Raw genomic sequence first — 15,719 nt, 5'->3', positions numbered from 1 at the left:
TTCAAGCCCCAGTACTGCAAAAAGAAACATGAGATATCTTTCCATTTATTTATTATTCTTTAATTTCACTTTCTGCAATGTTTCGTAGTTTTCAGTGTCCAAGTCTTTTGTTTCCTTAGTTAAGTTTATTTTTATGTATTTTATTATTTTTGTTGCTTGTATTATTAAAAAAACTTTTTAAAAACAAATGTCAGGATGGGTGTGCAGCTCAGTTGCAGAGCACTTGACTAGCATATGCAAGGCCATGGGTTTGATCTCCAGCACAACAAACGTGTTAGCTGTGTGCAGTGGCTTATGCCTGTGATCCTAGCTACTCAGGAGGTGGAGGTCAGGAGGATCTCCATTGGAGGACAGCACAGGCAAAAATTTCTTCAGACATCCCCATCACATCCAATAGAAACTCGGTATGGTAGCTCATACCTGTCATCTCAGCTACATGACAAGCATAAGTAGCAGAATCAAAACCCAGACATAAGCGTGAGACCCTTTGTGAAAAATAACTAAAGCCAAAAAAGTTGGGGGCATGGATCAAGTGGTTGAGCACCTTCCTAGCAAGCCCAAGACCCTGAGTTCAAACTCCAGTACTGCCACAAACAAATGTTTATTAAGTGCCTACTCTGGGTCAAGGATTTTCATAATCTTGGATTCTCTCGCCTCTGCTGGAATTATAAGCATGTGCCACACTCATCTACAGTTTTTTGTTTGTTTGTTTGTTTTTGTTTTGAGCTAGCCTTTCTTCTACAGCCCTACTATTGCTTTGGTCCAGGCTTAGTCATATCTTTATTAGCCTTCCTTCCTTCCTTCTTTCCTTTTTCTTTCTTTTTTTGTTTTTCAGCACTAGGGTTTGAACTCAGGCCCTTATGCTTGCTCTACCACTTGAGTCATACCTCCAGGCCCCTTTCTTTCCTTTTTTGATGTAATTCCCTGTACCTGTTGCTTCTCCCTGTGTCTGTGATTTTCTATGGCAGTTTGTCTTCTACTCTACTACTAGAGTTATTTTTCTAAAAGGCAAAACAGTCTTCTGCCTGAATGCTTCTCTTCCGGTATTAATCTGTTACGCTTCCTTTAAACAATACCCTAAGCTGGGCACTGGTGGCTCACACCTGTAATTCTAGCTACTTTGGAAGGCTGAGATAAGGAGGATTGTGATTTGAGGCCAGTCGGGTTTATAAGCCCTCATCTCCAAAATACCCAGAACAAAAAGGACTGGAGGTATGGCTCAAACAATAGAGTGCCTGCTTTGTTTGAAGCCGAGTTCAAACTCTAGTCCCACCAAAAAACTCTGCCAAAAAACTAAAAGAGAAAACAATACCCCAGACTAAATGTCTTTTTCTAAATTAGCCTATAATACTTGTACAGGGGGCTGCATTGTGATATTTACATATGTGCTCACAATATATATTAGAGTTATTCCTTCCAACCCCTTCCATCGTTCTTGGTCTTTCCCCCACCTCACTTAGAACAATTTCAACAGATTTCATTCTTCTATTTTCATGTATGAATACAAAGTACATCCACCACATTCTCCCTCATTCATCCTTTCCTTATCCCTACCCACCTCCTACTGGTGCCCACCCCTGGAAAAGACTTGTTTCACTCTCCTGTCTTTCATTTTGTTTAAAGTGTATATGGATAATCCAAGGGGGTTTTGTCTTGGCATTCATAACTGTATATATGATGCTTTAATCAAATTAACCTCCTCCATACTTGCTCATTCTCTATCACTACGCTCCCCTAATATTCAATAGTTTACACAGTGTAAGTATGGTCAACAACAGAAATTTATTTCCTCACAGCACTGGAAGCTTGCAGTCCAACATCAAGGTGTCAACAGAGTTGTTTTTCTTCTAATGCCTATCTCCTTGGCTTGTAGATGGCTGTCTTCTTCCTTTGTCTTTGCATGGTCTTTTCTGTGTGTGTGTGTGCATGTCCTGGTCTTTCTTTATTTCTCTCTCTTCAGTACTGGGAATTGAACCCACATCCTTGAGCCTGGGATAAGTGCTCTACTACTTGAGGCCCATCCCAGCCCTAATCTTCTCTTCTTATGACATCAGTCATGCCAATTAAGGCTCTTCTGTTTGATCTCATTTAGTCTTAAATTACCTCTTCAGAACCCTACTTCTAAGTACAGTCACACTCTGACGTAATGAGGTTAGAATTTTGAGTGGACTTGTAAGGCAAGAGTAGAAGCAGGAAAATAATTAGGAAAGTATCTCAGTAATTATTAGATAGTAATTAATAATTGTTAGGTGACTGTAGGTTGGCTTAGAATGTGTGTGTTCAGGATCTATTTGGATTTGCTGATTGGATATTGAGTGTGTGGTAAGAGAAAAAGTCAAGTATGATGTGTAGACTGTTGGCCTGAGAATGTGAATGTCCTTAATGAATGGAAAGGACTAGGATCTGGCAAGTTTTGGGAGAGATAATTAACTGTCCAGGTCTGTGAAGTGTTTATTTGACATTCAAGTATAGAATACCCCAGTACAGATCAAGAAAGTGATCTTTTTTGAAGAAGATTAGATAACTGCTGAAGCAAAGTACATGGTAAGAGGATGGTATCCAGTAGATGAATGAGAGAGCTGGCTTTAGAGGGGGAGCATTGGCAGTTTATTCATTGTGATGGGAAGGACAGGCAGTGTAGGTGGTTACAAATGGGACCAGGCTAATAGATGTGTGGCTAGGAGGAGGCAATTTTATTCTGATGGTGACTTTTCTGTAGTGAACTAAATAAAAGATGTTACCGGCTGTAAGTGAGGACCGTTAGTCTTAGGAGGGAGGAAATAGCATGTTGAGGAAAGTAGGAAGGCAGCTACGCTAACCACTACACCACCAATGCTTCACTAATGTTGAGGAAAGTTGGAGAGGGAAATTAGCCATATTTGTGGTAGTTTAAAGAAAGTTAACATGATATTACAGAAGAGCAGGAAGGGGGGGTACAGACGGATGCATGAAGTGGGGTAAGAGAGAGAGGGTGGAGGAGAGGGAGGAAGTTTACATTAGAATAAGCTTTTTGAGTTGGAATTTTTGACAAAAGGAGATGGAAGTGGTCTGGATGTTGCACGAATCAAAGAGAAGTGTCATGTATTCCACATCCATGAACTGTGACAGCGATGTCCATGAGGAAACCATGTTCCAGTTAAAGCAGGAAGGTAAGGCTATTATATTAAACATTTTTTTATTGTTGTATTAGAGGGAGGCTATTGGATTTTGCTAATGGCAGTGAGTTTCCAAGAGCTCAAAGGAATGTTTTGGAGTATCTGGGAGGGATGGGGGGATTTGTTGAGCTTCAGGAAGGTCCAGAGCCTTTTGGGTGTTAAAATCTGGGTTGATGACTGAGGTAAACAGTGATTAGTTTTGATCATGTTTTGTTTTTTGGGTAATTTAAAATGCTTTGCTTAATTTAAATATACGGAGGGATATCAAGGTCACCAAGAAAAATTTAGTGGTTGCCAATGACTTGTTAAAAAGTGTTTTCAAGTCTGACAGAGAACTCTAACATTTAGTGGAAAAAAAAATATGGTAATAATCACCTTTTTTTAAACTGTTCTGCCGGGGGTACATTATGACATTTACAAAAGTTCTTACAATATGTCATAGCTGAACTCACCCTCTTCATCACTCTCCTTTATCCTCCATTAATAATCACCTTTTATTGCACAGTTTTAAGTTTTTTCTTTTTTGGCTTCATGCTCAGGCACTCTAACACTTGAACCACTCTATCAGCCCTTTCTTACTTTTTTTTTTTGTTTTTTTTGGCGGTACTGGACTTTGAACTCAGAGCCTAAACCTTGAGCCACTCCACCAGCCCTTTTTTTTGAGTGGGTTTTTTCAAGATAGGGTCTCTCGAACTGTTTTTCTGGGTTTGGCTTTGAACTGAGATCCTCCTGATCTCTGCCTCTTGAGTAGGTAAGATTATAGGCATGAGCCACTGGCGCCTGGCCCAATCCTTTTTTTTTTTTTTGTATTGGGTATTTTCTTTTTTCCCTTGGTGATACTGGGGTTTAACTCAGGGCCACACACTTGCTAAGCAGGAGCTCTACTACTTGAGCCACTCTGCCAGCCTTGTGTTGGGTATTTTCCAGATAGTGTCTCTTGAACTATTTGCCTGGGCTGGCTTCAAACTGAGATCCTCCAGATCTCTGTCTTCTGAGTAGCTAGGATTACTGATGCCCAGCTCTGACTGTACTAATTTTTATAAGCAATTTCATGGAGATCTTCTCTGAGGTCAATAATCAACAGCTCAATTGTTTTATAAAATTGGATTGCTTAATTAGAAAACATAAAAGTCTTACAGCTGGATGTGGTAGTAGTGCACAACCTGTAATACCAGCTCATGGAGGCAGAAGGAGCTCGGGTTCGAGGCCAGCCTGGGCTAATTAACCAGACTCCCTCAAAACAACGAAAACAATAAACTTTGCTCGTGAAACAAACAGAAATTAAAGTGTTTTAAATTAGTGGGAACCATCTTATTGAATACTTCGTACAAAATAAGAAAGATTTGAACATTTCTTTTTCCTCTTGAGACGGGGTGGCTTTGTAGGCCAGATTGCTCTGAACTCGCCATTCTCCTGTCTCAGCCTCCCGAGCTGTCAAAATATGCGCGTTTTCATTTTCTTGTAGTCATTGAAAATAAAATTGAACTTCATCTTCAAAAGGTTAAATATATTACCCAAATAATTGTATTTGCGCACACTACTGTGCCCATCAGGCAATCCGTCCCATTCACAGAGCCAATGGCCTCCGAGGTCTTGCAGGAAGGGGAAGAGACATTTCCTGGCTTAGGGAGTTTGGGCAGGAAGGCGACCAATGCTGCGCGCATGCGCGGTGCTAGGCAACGGTCGCTGGGTGTGCGCACGCGCGTGGGGAGGGGGTGCGGGAAAGCGCCGGCGTCTCTTCTTCCAACTGCAGGTTGAGGCAGCGCCATTTTGAACCTGCGGCTACCGCGGGCGTGAGTCGGGGAGGCTGGGCAGCGGGCTTGGCTAGCTGGCTGTGTCCTGCCTGTCCGGCTGCGTTTCCATAGATACGTGTGGAAACGTATCTCGGGGTGCGCCTAGTCCTGCAGCCGGTGTCCGAGGCGAACGCTCCAAGATGATGCTCCGGGGAAACCTGAAGCAAGTGCGCATTGAAAAGAACCCGGCCCGCCTTCGCGCCCTCGAGTCCGCGGCCGGAGAAGGCGAGCCGGGGGCCGCGGCGGCCATGGCGCTGACGCTGGCCGGTGAGCAGGCGCCGCCGGCCCCCGTGGCCCCGGAGGACCACGCGGACGAGGAGCTGGGGTTCACCATCGACATCAAGAGCTTCCTGAAGCCGGGCGAGAAGACGTACACGCAGCGCTGTCGCCTCTTCGTGGGGAACCTGCCCACCGACATCACGGAGGAGGACTTCAAGCGCCTCTTCGAGCGCTACGGCGAGCCCAGCGAGGTCTTCATCAACCGCGACCGCGGCTTCGGCTTCATCCGCCTGGTGAGTGTGCGGGGGAGCCAGGGCCACGGGACGGGGCGAGGACCGGGCCAACGGGCCTGCGTCGGGGGCAGCGGGCCGCAGTCCCCGGCCGTCGCGCGGGGCCGGGTCCCCAGCCGCGCTCGTCCGCGGGCGCAGCTGACGGGTCACGCTTCGCGGTGCGGAGCATCTTGAGCCCTTTTTAACTGCGCCTTTTGTAAAGTTCTCCGAGGACTTGACGCAGAAATCGCATCTTACCGGGCACGGTGGCTCACGCCTGTAATTGTAGGTAATCGGGAGACTGAGATCCGGAGGATCACGGTTCGAGGCCAGCCCGGACAAATACTTCCCGGGACCCCCATCTCCAAAATAACCGGAGCAAAATGGATTGGAGATGTGGCACAAGTGTTAGAGGCAGGAGGATCAGGAGTTAGAGGCCAGCCTGGGCTGTAGTAGTAAATCAGATGATTGAATAACGATAATAAAAATATCTCAGCGGTAAGGTAATAATATGGTGATTTTTATGCTTGGCTAAGTTTCTAACAAATCCCGGAACTCTTATTTTGGTCTTACTCTTACCTGCTGGCTGGTGAATGTCTTTTGAAAGGCCTGTGGAGTAGCTGAAGTGATAGAGCGCCTGCCTAGCAAGCATGAGTTCAAACCCCAGTACCATAAAAAAAATCGAGTCTGCTTTGATTAGGTTTCTTGTGAGCTTCCTGCGTGGTGAACACTGTCAGTGATGCAGCACAATTTTAATTCATATTTAGATAGGTTTACCTCCAACAAAATCTTTTTTTTTTTTTTTTCTTTGCTGAACTAGGAATGCACCCAGGGCCTCTTGCTTGAGGCCTGCGCTGTACCTCCTGGGCCCGCCCCCAACCCTTCCAACGAAATCCTTATCAGAGAGGAGCAGAGTTGCGCGTAGAAGTGGTGTTCTTTTTTTTTTTTTTTTCTGGTATCTTTCTACTTAGCCCCCACTACTCTCTTCCCAGTTCTGGGGTTTGAAGCCGGATCTTCACTAAGGCCCCGCCCCAGTCCTTTTTTGCCTTAGGTGTTTGGAACACAGTGTCTGGCGCCTTTTTCCAGGGCAGGCCTCTGGCCTGCATACTCCCGTGTAGCTGGGATCTCAGGCTGCCCCACAGCAAGGCTGGATCTACCTGATTCCACCGTCCCTCCTGAATAGCTGGGATTATGAGCAAGTGCCACCACGCCTGGCTAAAAAAGCCTTTTGGTACTGGGGCTTGAACTCAGGGCCTACACCTTGAGTCACTCCACCACCCTTTTTTGTGATAGATTTTTCGAGATAGGGTCTCGCGAACTTTTTGCCGGGCTGGCTTCGTACCGCGATCCTCCTGATAGTTGCATCCTGAGTATCTAGGGATCATAGGCGTGAGCCACTGGCGCCCAGCTTAAAAAGCTTTCTTAATTGGAACTTCTGACTTTTAAAAGTGGGTTCTCTCCATGTGTGGACTTAATAAATTGATGGTAATTAGATAATACTTTACTTTTTAGGGCAAATGCTTGAATATGTGGTTTCAAGAGACAGTAAATTCTCATAAGATATTAATGACATGGAATTTAGAATTCAAGTTAATTATAGTTTGAACATGGAATTATAAATATATTATCTTTTGGACAGTAGAGAAACAGTCTGTCATTTGGAAATACTTTAATATAAACGTAAAAGTTGTGCTGGGAGTGTAGCTGAGTGGTAGAGCACTTGCCTAGCATGCTGGATGCCCTGAGTTCCATACTTAGTACTGGGGATCGGGGGGAAGTTACATTTCCAAAATTAAGTATGAAGTATTATATTGTATATATTATATACTACATATACAAATGTTATATATTATGTAGTACGTTATAGATTACATTATTTATTGTATATATTATAAAGCATTACTTCTGGTAACGTTTCCAGAGAAGTTTGTGTAATTTTTTTTTTTTTTTTTTTTTGGTACTGGGACTTGAACTCCGGGCCTTCACCTTGAGCCACTCTACCAACCCTATTTTTGTGAAAGGTTTTTTGAGATAGGGTCTTGGGGAACTTATCTCTGCCTCCTGCTTGGCTAGGATTACATGCGTGAGCCACGGATGCGGGGCAGTTTGTGTAATATTTTCATGACCCTACTCTGACGGTGATATTCTGGAAGAGAAAGAATGGAGGGGCAACATTTCCCTCTGTGATTTTTATTTATTTTTGGCGGGACTGGGGTTTGAACTCAGGGTTTAGTGCTTGCAAAGCAGGTGCTCTACCGCTTGAGCCACACCTCCAGTCTGTTTTGCTCTGGTTATTTTGGAGATTGGGAGGGGGAGGGTCTCTCAAACTATATGCCCCACCAGCTGGCCCTGAACCGTGATTTTCCCAGTCTCAGCCTCCCAAGTAGCTAGGATTACAGGGAGTAATCCTAATTACAGTAGTTTGGGGAGCCACAAGTGTCTGGCTCCCCTATATATTTTGAGAGCCTTACAATTAAAAATAAACCAATAGACTTTTTAAAAAAATTATTATTCATTTATTCACATGTGCATACATTGTTTGGGTCATTTCTCCCTCCTGCCCCTGGCCCCCACTCTCTCTTTTTTTTTTGGGCTGTAGTGGGGTTTGAACTCAAGGCCTCATGTTTGCTATGCAGGTACTCTCCCACTTTAGTCACTCTTCCAGCCCCCAATAAACATTTTATTGATAGGAGAAAAAGGTCTTTTGTCTTTCTTATCTTTTAAGCTATTAAGTTAGCTTCTTCCCTTAATGTATCAGCAGTGTCCAATAAAGTTTCTACAGTGGTGGAAATGCTATGTACCTGTGCTGGTGGCTGTCCAGTATAATATGCAGTAGCCATATGTGACTTGGGCACTGTGGCTATTGGGCCTGGCGAGTAGATTTTTAAGTTTTACTTACTTTAGCTTTTTGGCAGTATTGGGGTTTGATTTCAGGGCCTTACCCTTGCTAGGCAGGTGCTCTACCACATGAGTGGTCCTAGTCCTATTAATTAAAGTTTATGTAGGCACTAGTGGCTGTTGTATTAGACAGTGCAGTTTATTCATTGCTTTTCCTCCCTTTAAACAACAGTCTCTGGGATTATGAAATGGCAGGTGAGAAGGGCTGCTGTTGTCTGTTTCTTTGGAATATGTTTCTCCAAACCCAGCACCCTAGATTTTTTTGTGTAGGAATAGAAAGATTTGGAAATTAAGATTTAGTTTACAGAATATGATTTTATGGGCGGCATTACAGTTTAATCTGAACTCTATGAGTAACAGGTAATTACAAACTTTGTTTTTTTTTTTTTGCACAGTATTGGGGTTTGAACTCAGGGCCTACACCATGAGCCACTCTACCAGCCCTTTTTCGTGATGTATATTTTTAAGATAGGGTCTCTATTTGCCTGGGCTGGCTTCGAACTGCAGTCCTCCTGATCTCTGCCTCCTGAGTAGCAGGTATTACAGGTGTGAGGGTGCCTGGCTTAATTGCAAGCTTTTTTTTTTTTTCTTTTATTCATATGTGCATACAATGTTTGGGTTATTTCTTCCCCCTTCCACCAGCCCCCTAATTACAAGCTTTAAATGACTCATCTATTCATATTTTTTCTACTTAAAAATCATATAAAGCAAGTGTGAGGCCCTGAGTTCAAATTCCAGTACTGTAAAAAAAAATAATTGCATCCTGGAGCTGAATATAAATATCTGTATAGTGGCTATAGTGAGTAGCAGTGTAGTTGCTATACAATAGTGGTCAGAAAGAGAAATCTTCCCCTCTTGTCTCTTCTTATAAGGGCACTAATCCACTTTATAAAGGTCCCACCTTACGATCCAACTGCCTCCCAAAGATACGCCATCACATTGGGGATTGGGGCTTCAACATAAGAGGGGAGCTATATTCAGACCATAGCAATTTTAAAACCATATATACATTTTTTTTTTTGGTGGAACTGGGGATTTGAACTCAGGGCTTTGCGCTTACAAAGCAGGCACTCTACCATGCAAACCACACCTCCAGTCCATTTTTGCTCTGGTTATTTTGGAGATGGTTGGGAGGGGTGGGTCCCAGGAACTATTTGCTTGGGCTGGCCTTGAACCTTGATTGTCCTGATATTACCCTCCCAACTAAGTAGGATTCCAGACCTCTGGCCCCCAGTTTTTGTTTATTTTCTTTTGTTGAGATAGGGCCTCACTGTATAGCCAGGATGGATTACAGTCTGCTACCTTGCCCAGCTCTAGAAATATTTTTTTATTCATTAATCTTTAAAATGCAAATAAATTTCTTAAACTAGTAATTGTAGTGTTCTTGTTTATTGATGAGATGGCAGCATTTTTGATATAGCATAGGGTCAGCATTACTGGTATCTCTGGTGGGAAAAAGAATTTAAGTGGCTGTTAACATAAAAGACTTAATCCATATTGTGAGCCTGTGGTGTATTAGGGATAAGTTGAACTACGTATTTTATGGACGTGTTTTATTGTGGAATTTTAGATCCCAAATTTCCTTTTGTTTTAATTAATTAATTTTGAGACAGGGTCTCCTAACGTAGCCCAGACTGACCTTCAACTCCCAGTCTTCCTGCTTCAGGCCTTCCAAGTGCTGGAATTATAGGCATGTATCACCACACCTGGCTTCATTTATTTATTTTTTGGGGAGGAGGGTGGTATTGGGGTTTGAACATTATTCCAGTTGAGTCACCAGCCCTGACTTGATTTTTTTTAAATTTAGTATATATCTGACTTCTTTCTATGTTGGTAGATTCTTATTAATTGTATTTAACACTGTGGGTGTATTGTAAATTACTTAATTCAGCTTTCTTTCGATTGACTTGAAGACTATTTCTATTTTACTCCAGTGGATTTCTACATTTGATCTTAGCCAAAAGACAGAGAAGCAAGAAGTGGATTTATCTTTTCCTCTCTCCCTCTATCCCTGTCTTCCTTTCTCCCCTCCCTCCCTGCTTCTCTCTCTCTCTCTCTCTCTCTCTCTCTCTCCCCTCCTCCCTCTCTCTATCTGTCTCTCCTCATCCCTTCCCTCCCCTCCCCTTCTCTTCCCTCCCCTTCTCTCCTCCTCCCTCTCACTCCTCCCATAGGGTCTCACTATGTAGCTTAGCATGGACTCCGACTATGTGGCCCAGGCTGGTCTTGAATTCACTCAAGATCTTCTTGCCTCTTACCTTCTAAGTGATGCAATTACAGGCAGGCAGCACCACACCTGACTTTTTTTTTTGCGGGGGTGGGCAGGGGTGTTGGATCAGGGATTGCACTCAGGGCTTTACTCTTTCAAAGCAGTCACTCTACCACTTCAGCCACAGCTCCAATCCCCTGCCCAGCTTTTTAAATTACCAACTTGCTGGAAAACTGTCTAGCAAGTGTAAGACCTGAGGTCAAACCCCAGTACCACCAAAAAAAAATTGTAAAAGTTGAATTATTAGTACTCTTGCAGTGGCAAGTTTTAAGCATCTACAAATAGTGAGAGAATAGTTCATATGGTTTGAAAAGACTCCTGAAGTAGAAATCACTGGAGTACTCTTAGGATTTCTTGTATTCCTTGTGTTAATCTGTAGTTTTACTCTTTACAGAGTGATGCAGACATTAGATAGAAGGAAGAATTATGATATACTGGTAGGTACTGAATTCTGTACATGTTCAAATGCTCAGCACTTGAAGTATGATCTTGGGCAAGTTATACAACCTCTCTTAAGCCCATTTCCCCACATAGAGTGGGTACAGTTAAAAAAAAATATACCTTATAAACACCTTATAAGCTTGTTGGTGAGGCTAATGATAAGTTTATTTTTGTAATGCTGGGGATCAAACCCAAGGGTATGTCCCCAATATATCTATATTTTATAACAGATTAGGGCTGACCTATAGTAACTACTTAATTAGAGCTATATCCTATTTTTCTGAGTTATGAAGTAAAGAAATCTGTTCTCATTTCAAGCACGTAATTTTAATTGATTTTAGTTTTAGTAGGTTTTATAGATATTTTATTATACATTTAGAGCAGTGTTTCTCAAGAAAGACAGTTTTGCTTCCCAGATGACATTTGGCAATGTCTAGATATATTTTTAGGTATTAGGTTGTATCTGGGGACATTTTTGGTTGTCACACATGGGGGGCTGGTTCTGCTGACATCTGGTAGATAGAAGCCAGGGATGCTGCTAAACAGCCTCTAGTTTACAGTGCACAACTCTCCACAGCAAGAATTACCTGGTAGTCGAAGAATTATCTGGTACTCAGGCATGGTGGTGATGTGTGCCTATAATTCAAGCAGTTAGGTGGTGGAGGCAGGAGAATCATGAGTTGAAGGCCAGCCTGGGCTACATAGCCAGACTGTCTCATTAGAAAAAAAAAAATTATGTATAGTATCACTCGTGCTGAGGCTGAGAAAACCCTGTTTTAGAACCATTTAAAACATGGAAAGTAGGCTTTGTTTTTCCTGGTGTTGAATCCAGGGCCTCATGCATGCTAGTCATTTGCTCTACCACTACATAGCACCGCTTTCCCTGGAAAGTATGAATTTTGAAAAAAGATTTATAGTACTGAAAATTCCTGAGTGTATAAGCATTTTAGTTGTCCTGAACATTAAAAATGGAATTGGTTGCCAAAATTAAAAAACTACTTCATGAAGAATTGACGTTTCTTCGGGGTTTAGAAAGTGGGATTTATCTCTGCCGCGAACACCAAAGTTCATCCAAAAGATAGTTGGGCTTCCAGTGTTCCTGTGCTTCTGTTCAGTCTGTATACACTTGTTCTCGCGCATGTCTAACCTGCTTCACCTCTGTAACATGCCATGTGGCTTTTAATTGGCAGTCACTCAGCCATTTCCAGGCAGGCATGGTATTACCTTTCAGAACTCATACTGGCAGGTATAAAAAGATCTAAAGCTGAGAATAAACCCACATACTGCATACCAAGCTGTTTTCTTTCCCCCTTCAAGGTGCTAAAACTTGCACCTCAAACTCACAGTAGACATAGAGCACAGCGAAACTCAGCTCTGAAAGGTAATAGTGCCTGTGAGGAAGTGAGCCCGCAGTGGCCCTTGCGATACTGTAGGTGTAACCATTTGTTAACTGTACCGAAGGCGTGCGTCCTTAGGAAAGTGTTCAAATTAAAAGAGCTGCTGTCAAGTAAAAAAAAAAGAAAAAAGAAAAGAATTGATGTTTCTTGATTTCGCTGAAAAAAAAAACAAAACAAAATACATGGCATCATGGATCTATCTGACTGAATTTGAATAGGAGCTGCCCTTTGAGCTCCGTTCATTTCCCTCCTCCCAAACATTTCATTATTAATTTCTTTTTGGGGGAAGGTGGTAATAGAGTTTGAACTCAGGACGTCCTGCTTGCTAGGCAGGTACTCTACCACTTGAGCCATTCCTCCAGCAGCATCAGTTGCCCTGATACTGGGATTCTAGTTTTGTCCCAACCTGCCCACTTAAATTTTCTATAGTTTTCCACCTTTCTATTCATCTCCATCCTTCAGTTCATGACCCTTAACATTCCAGCATGATTGTCATTAGCTAAAGTTCAGTATTACTTTTCTAGAGTATTTCTCACATGTATGTATGTGTGTGTATGGTATTTCTCATATACACATACACACATACATGTATACCTAGCCACAGTAAAAGGCACTTTTTTGGGGCCATGGTAGAGATTGAACTCAGGGCCTTGTGCATGCTAGTAGGCAAGCACTGTGCCACTAATCTATATCCTTAGTCCCAAAAGGTACAGATTTTAACTATACTGGTTGGTGAGTTTTGACAGGTACATATATCTGTTTAACCTAAACCTCTGCAGAAATATAAAACATTATTAATAGTCCAAGAAATTTCTTTATGTCCCTTCCTATTCCCAATTCTATTTTGACAGCATTTTAATTCAAGACTCCATTCCTAAAATTTGCCTGTCAGTGTTGGATTACAATTTAGGTAACAAAGGACCTGGACCTGAATCTCTTTAGATATTCATTAAATGTTTGCCACTACTACTAATGTTGAGTTAGGGTAAAAAAAAAACCAAAAAAACAAAAACAAATCAGGCTGGGTGCCGGTGACTCACGCCTATAATCCTGGCTACTCAGAAGGCAGAGATCAGGTAGATCGCAGTTTGATGCCAGCCCAGAAATGTCATTCATTTCTTAAAGCTACCCAGGTCTCCTCCCTAGAAGCAAACTGCTATTTTAAATTTTTTGTTGCTATTGTCTTTAAAAAAATGATTTTCCCTTCTAAAAAGGAATCCAGAACACTGGCTGAAATTGCAAAAGCAGAGCTGGATGGCACCATTTTGAAGAGCCGACCTCTCCGAATTCGTTTTGCTACGCATGGAGCAGCCTTAACTGTCAAGAACCTTTCTCCAGTTGTTTCCAATGAACTTCTAGAGCAAGCATTTTCCCAGTTTGGTCCAGTAGAAAAAGCTGTTGTGGTTGTGGATGATCGTGGTAGAGCTACGGGAAAAGGTTTTGTAGAATTTGCGGCAAAACCTCCTGCACGAAAGGCACTGGAAAGATGTGGTGATGGGGCGTTTTTGCTAACAACGTAAGTTTTAAATATTGTGTCCTTTTGTCCCATTAAATATGAGCTCCTCTCTGTTATGAAATTCCTTGTAGTTGATACTGTTTTGATGTATGGTAAGTAGGTGTTGAGTGAATACTCAATGGATAAAAGTAAGGAGTTTTTATGTATCACTCCTAGAAAGTTAGGAATTCTATAAAGTAATCCTTTAAGAAATCTTAGCTTTATTGAGGTATAATTTATGTACATTAAAAGCACCCTGTTATAAATGGAGAGCTCAAGAAGTTTTAAAATGCATTTGTACTCAGTGTAACCCATCACTGTAAGCAAGATACAGAAAATTTCCACTGCCCACAGAAGTTATATTGTGCTCTTTTTGCATTTATTCCCCATTCCTTAGACAGGTATTGATCTTTCTGCTACTGTAGATAATTTGTCTAAACTATTATTAAATGAAATCATGTAGTTTGTGTGTGGTTCTTATTTAGCATAATGTTTATGAGCTCTCATCCACATCATTGTGTATACAGTATTTTCTTTTGATTTTTTTTTTTTTTAGTGGACTGGAGTTTGAACTCAGGGCTTTGAGATTGCAAAGCAGGCACTCTACCTGTTGAGCCATGCTGCCAGCCCATTTTGCTCTGGTTATATTGGAGATGGGTTCTTGCAAACTATTTGCCTAGACTGGCCTTAAACTTTGATCGCCTGATCTCAGCCTCCCAAGTAGCTAGGATTACAGGCCTGAATCATGGTGCCCAACTGTAAGATTGGGTTTAAAATATTACCTTGCCCCTCAAAGTTTAGTTTGAAGATTCATAAAAAACATTTTTTATGTGTTTTTTTTTTTCCCTTCAGATAAAGTCTTGTTATTATGTGGTGTCCAGGCTGTCCTTGAACTCTTATCCCACTGGCTCTGCCTCCCAAGTGTTGGGGTTGTAGGGATGCTGGAGCCACCACACTTGGATTTTGGTTTGGTTTTGACTATGAAACCATTCATATTAAAACTGAAATTCATGCTACATCTTTTGTTTCACAGCACAGGCATCTTGTTCTGCTGTCAGAGACTTGCTGTTATTCTCTTTGCTTAGAGAATTTTCTCCATATTGTTATAAGCTTTGCTTTTCCATTTTTTTTCACTTTTCTAAAATGTTTATCTTCTTACAGAAGCTAACCATTCCATGTCAAAATAACCATCTCCTTTGTACCATCACTGATGATTTACTTACTAGTTATTTTCCTTCGTAGCACCTACTGTTAATTTGCATGTCTTTTCTTTGCAAGTAGAATTTAAGCTCCATGAAGACAGTGAATTTGTCCTGTTCAATTCTGTGACTCCAGTACCTTAATTCTGTTTGTTTGTTTAATATTATTATTGTTTTGTGGTGTTGCAGACCACCTGTACTCTGATACCAGGTGTTGTAGCAGTTGTTGGTCCCTGCTGCACTTAAACCTTCTTGCGCACAAGGGCTTAGATGATGTCAGAGCCTCTGGGGATGAAACATACCAGCCAGTCACCTTGTTAGGGATGATGTGGGGTTTGCTGATTTGTTTTGGGGGCGTGGGGTGGAGGCAGTAGTAGGGTTTGAATTCAGGGCCTTTTGCTTGCTAGGCAAGTGCTCTCCACTGACACTAGACCCACAGTCCTTTTCTTTTTCTTTAGTTATTTTTTTGGATAGCGTTTTTCCTCTTCCTTGGGACTGGCCTTGGACCATGATCTTTCTACCTACTAACTGCCCTCCATCCCCAGCTACCACACGCAGCTTGGTAATTAAGAGCTGGGGGTCTTAAT

The 15,719-nt window shown here is 42.0% G+C and overlaps 1 protein-coding gene across 3 annotated transcripts in view; it reads left to right on the top strand.

Moving 5' to 3' along the window:
• The first annotated feature begins 4,891 nt into the window (after positions 1–4,891).
• Pspc1 (paraspeckle component 1) overlaps positions 4,892–15,719 on the top strand; it is a 78,510-nt gene continuing 67,682 nt past the window's right edge. For all 3 annotated transcript variants that reach the window (XM_074043665.1, XM_074043664.1, XM_020177082.2), the window contains exons 1-2: positions 4,892–5,460; positions 13,653–13,954. In XM_074043665.1, coding sequence (XP_073899766.1) covers positions 5,089–5,460; positions 13,653–13,954 — 674 coding nt within the window. In that variant the 5' untranslated portion in view covers positions 4,892–5,088. The remainder of the gene's footprint in view (positions 5,461–13,652; positions 13,955–15,719) is intronic.

This window comes from Castor canadensis, chromosome 10 (genome assembly GCF_047511655.1).
Source record: "Castor canadensis chromosome 10, mCasCan1.hap1v2, whole genome shotgun sequence".
Classification (NCBI taxonomy): domain Eukaryota; kingdom Metazoa; phylum Chordata; class Mammalia; order Rodentia; family Castoridae; genus Castor; species Castor canadensis.
The sequence above is the reverse complement of the archived record's forward strand: the minus strand, read 5'-3'. Positions and strand labels throughout refer to the sequence as shown.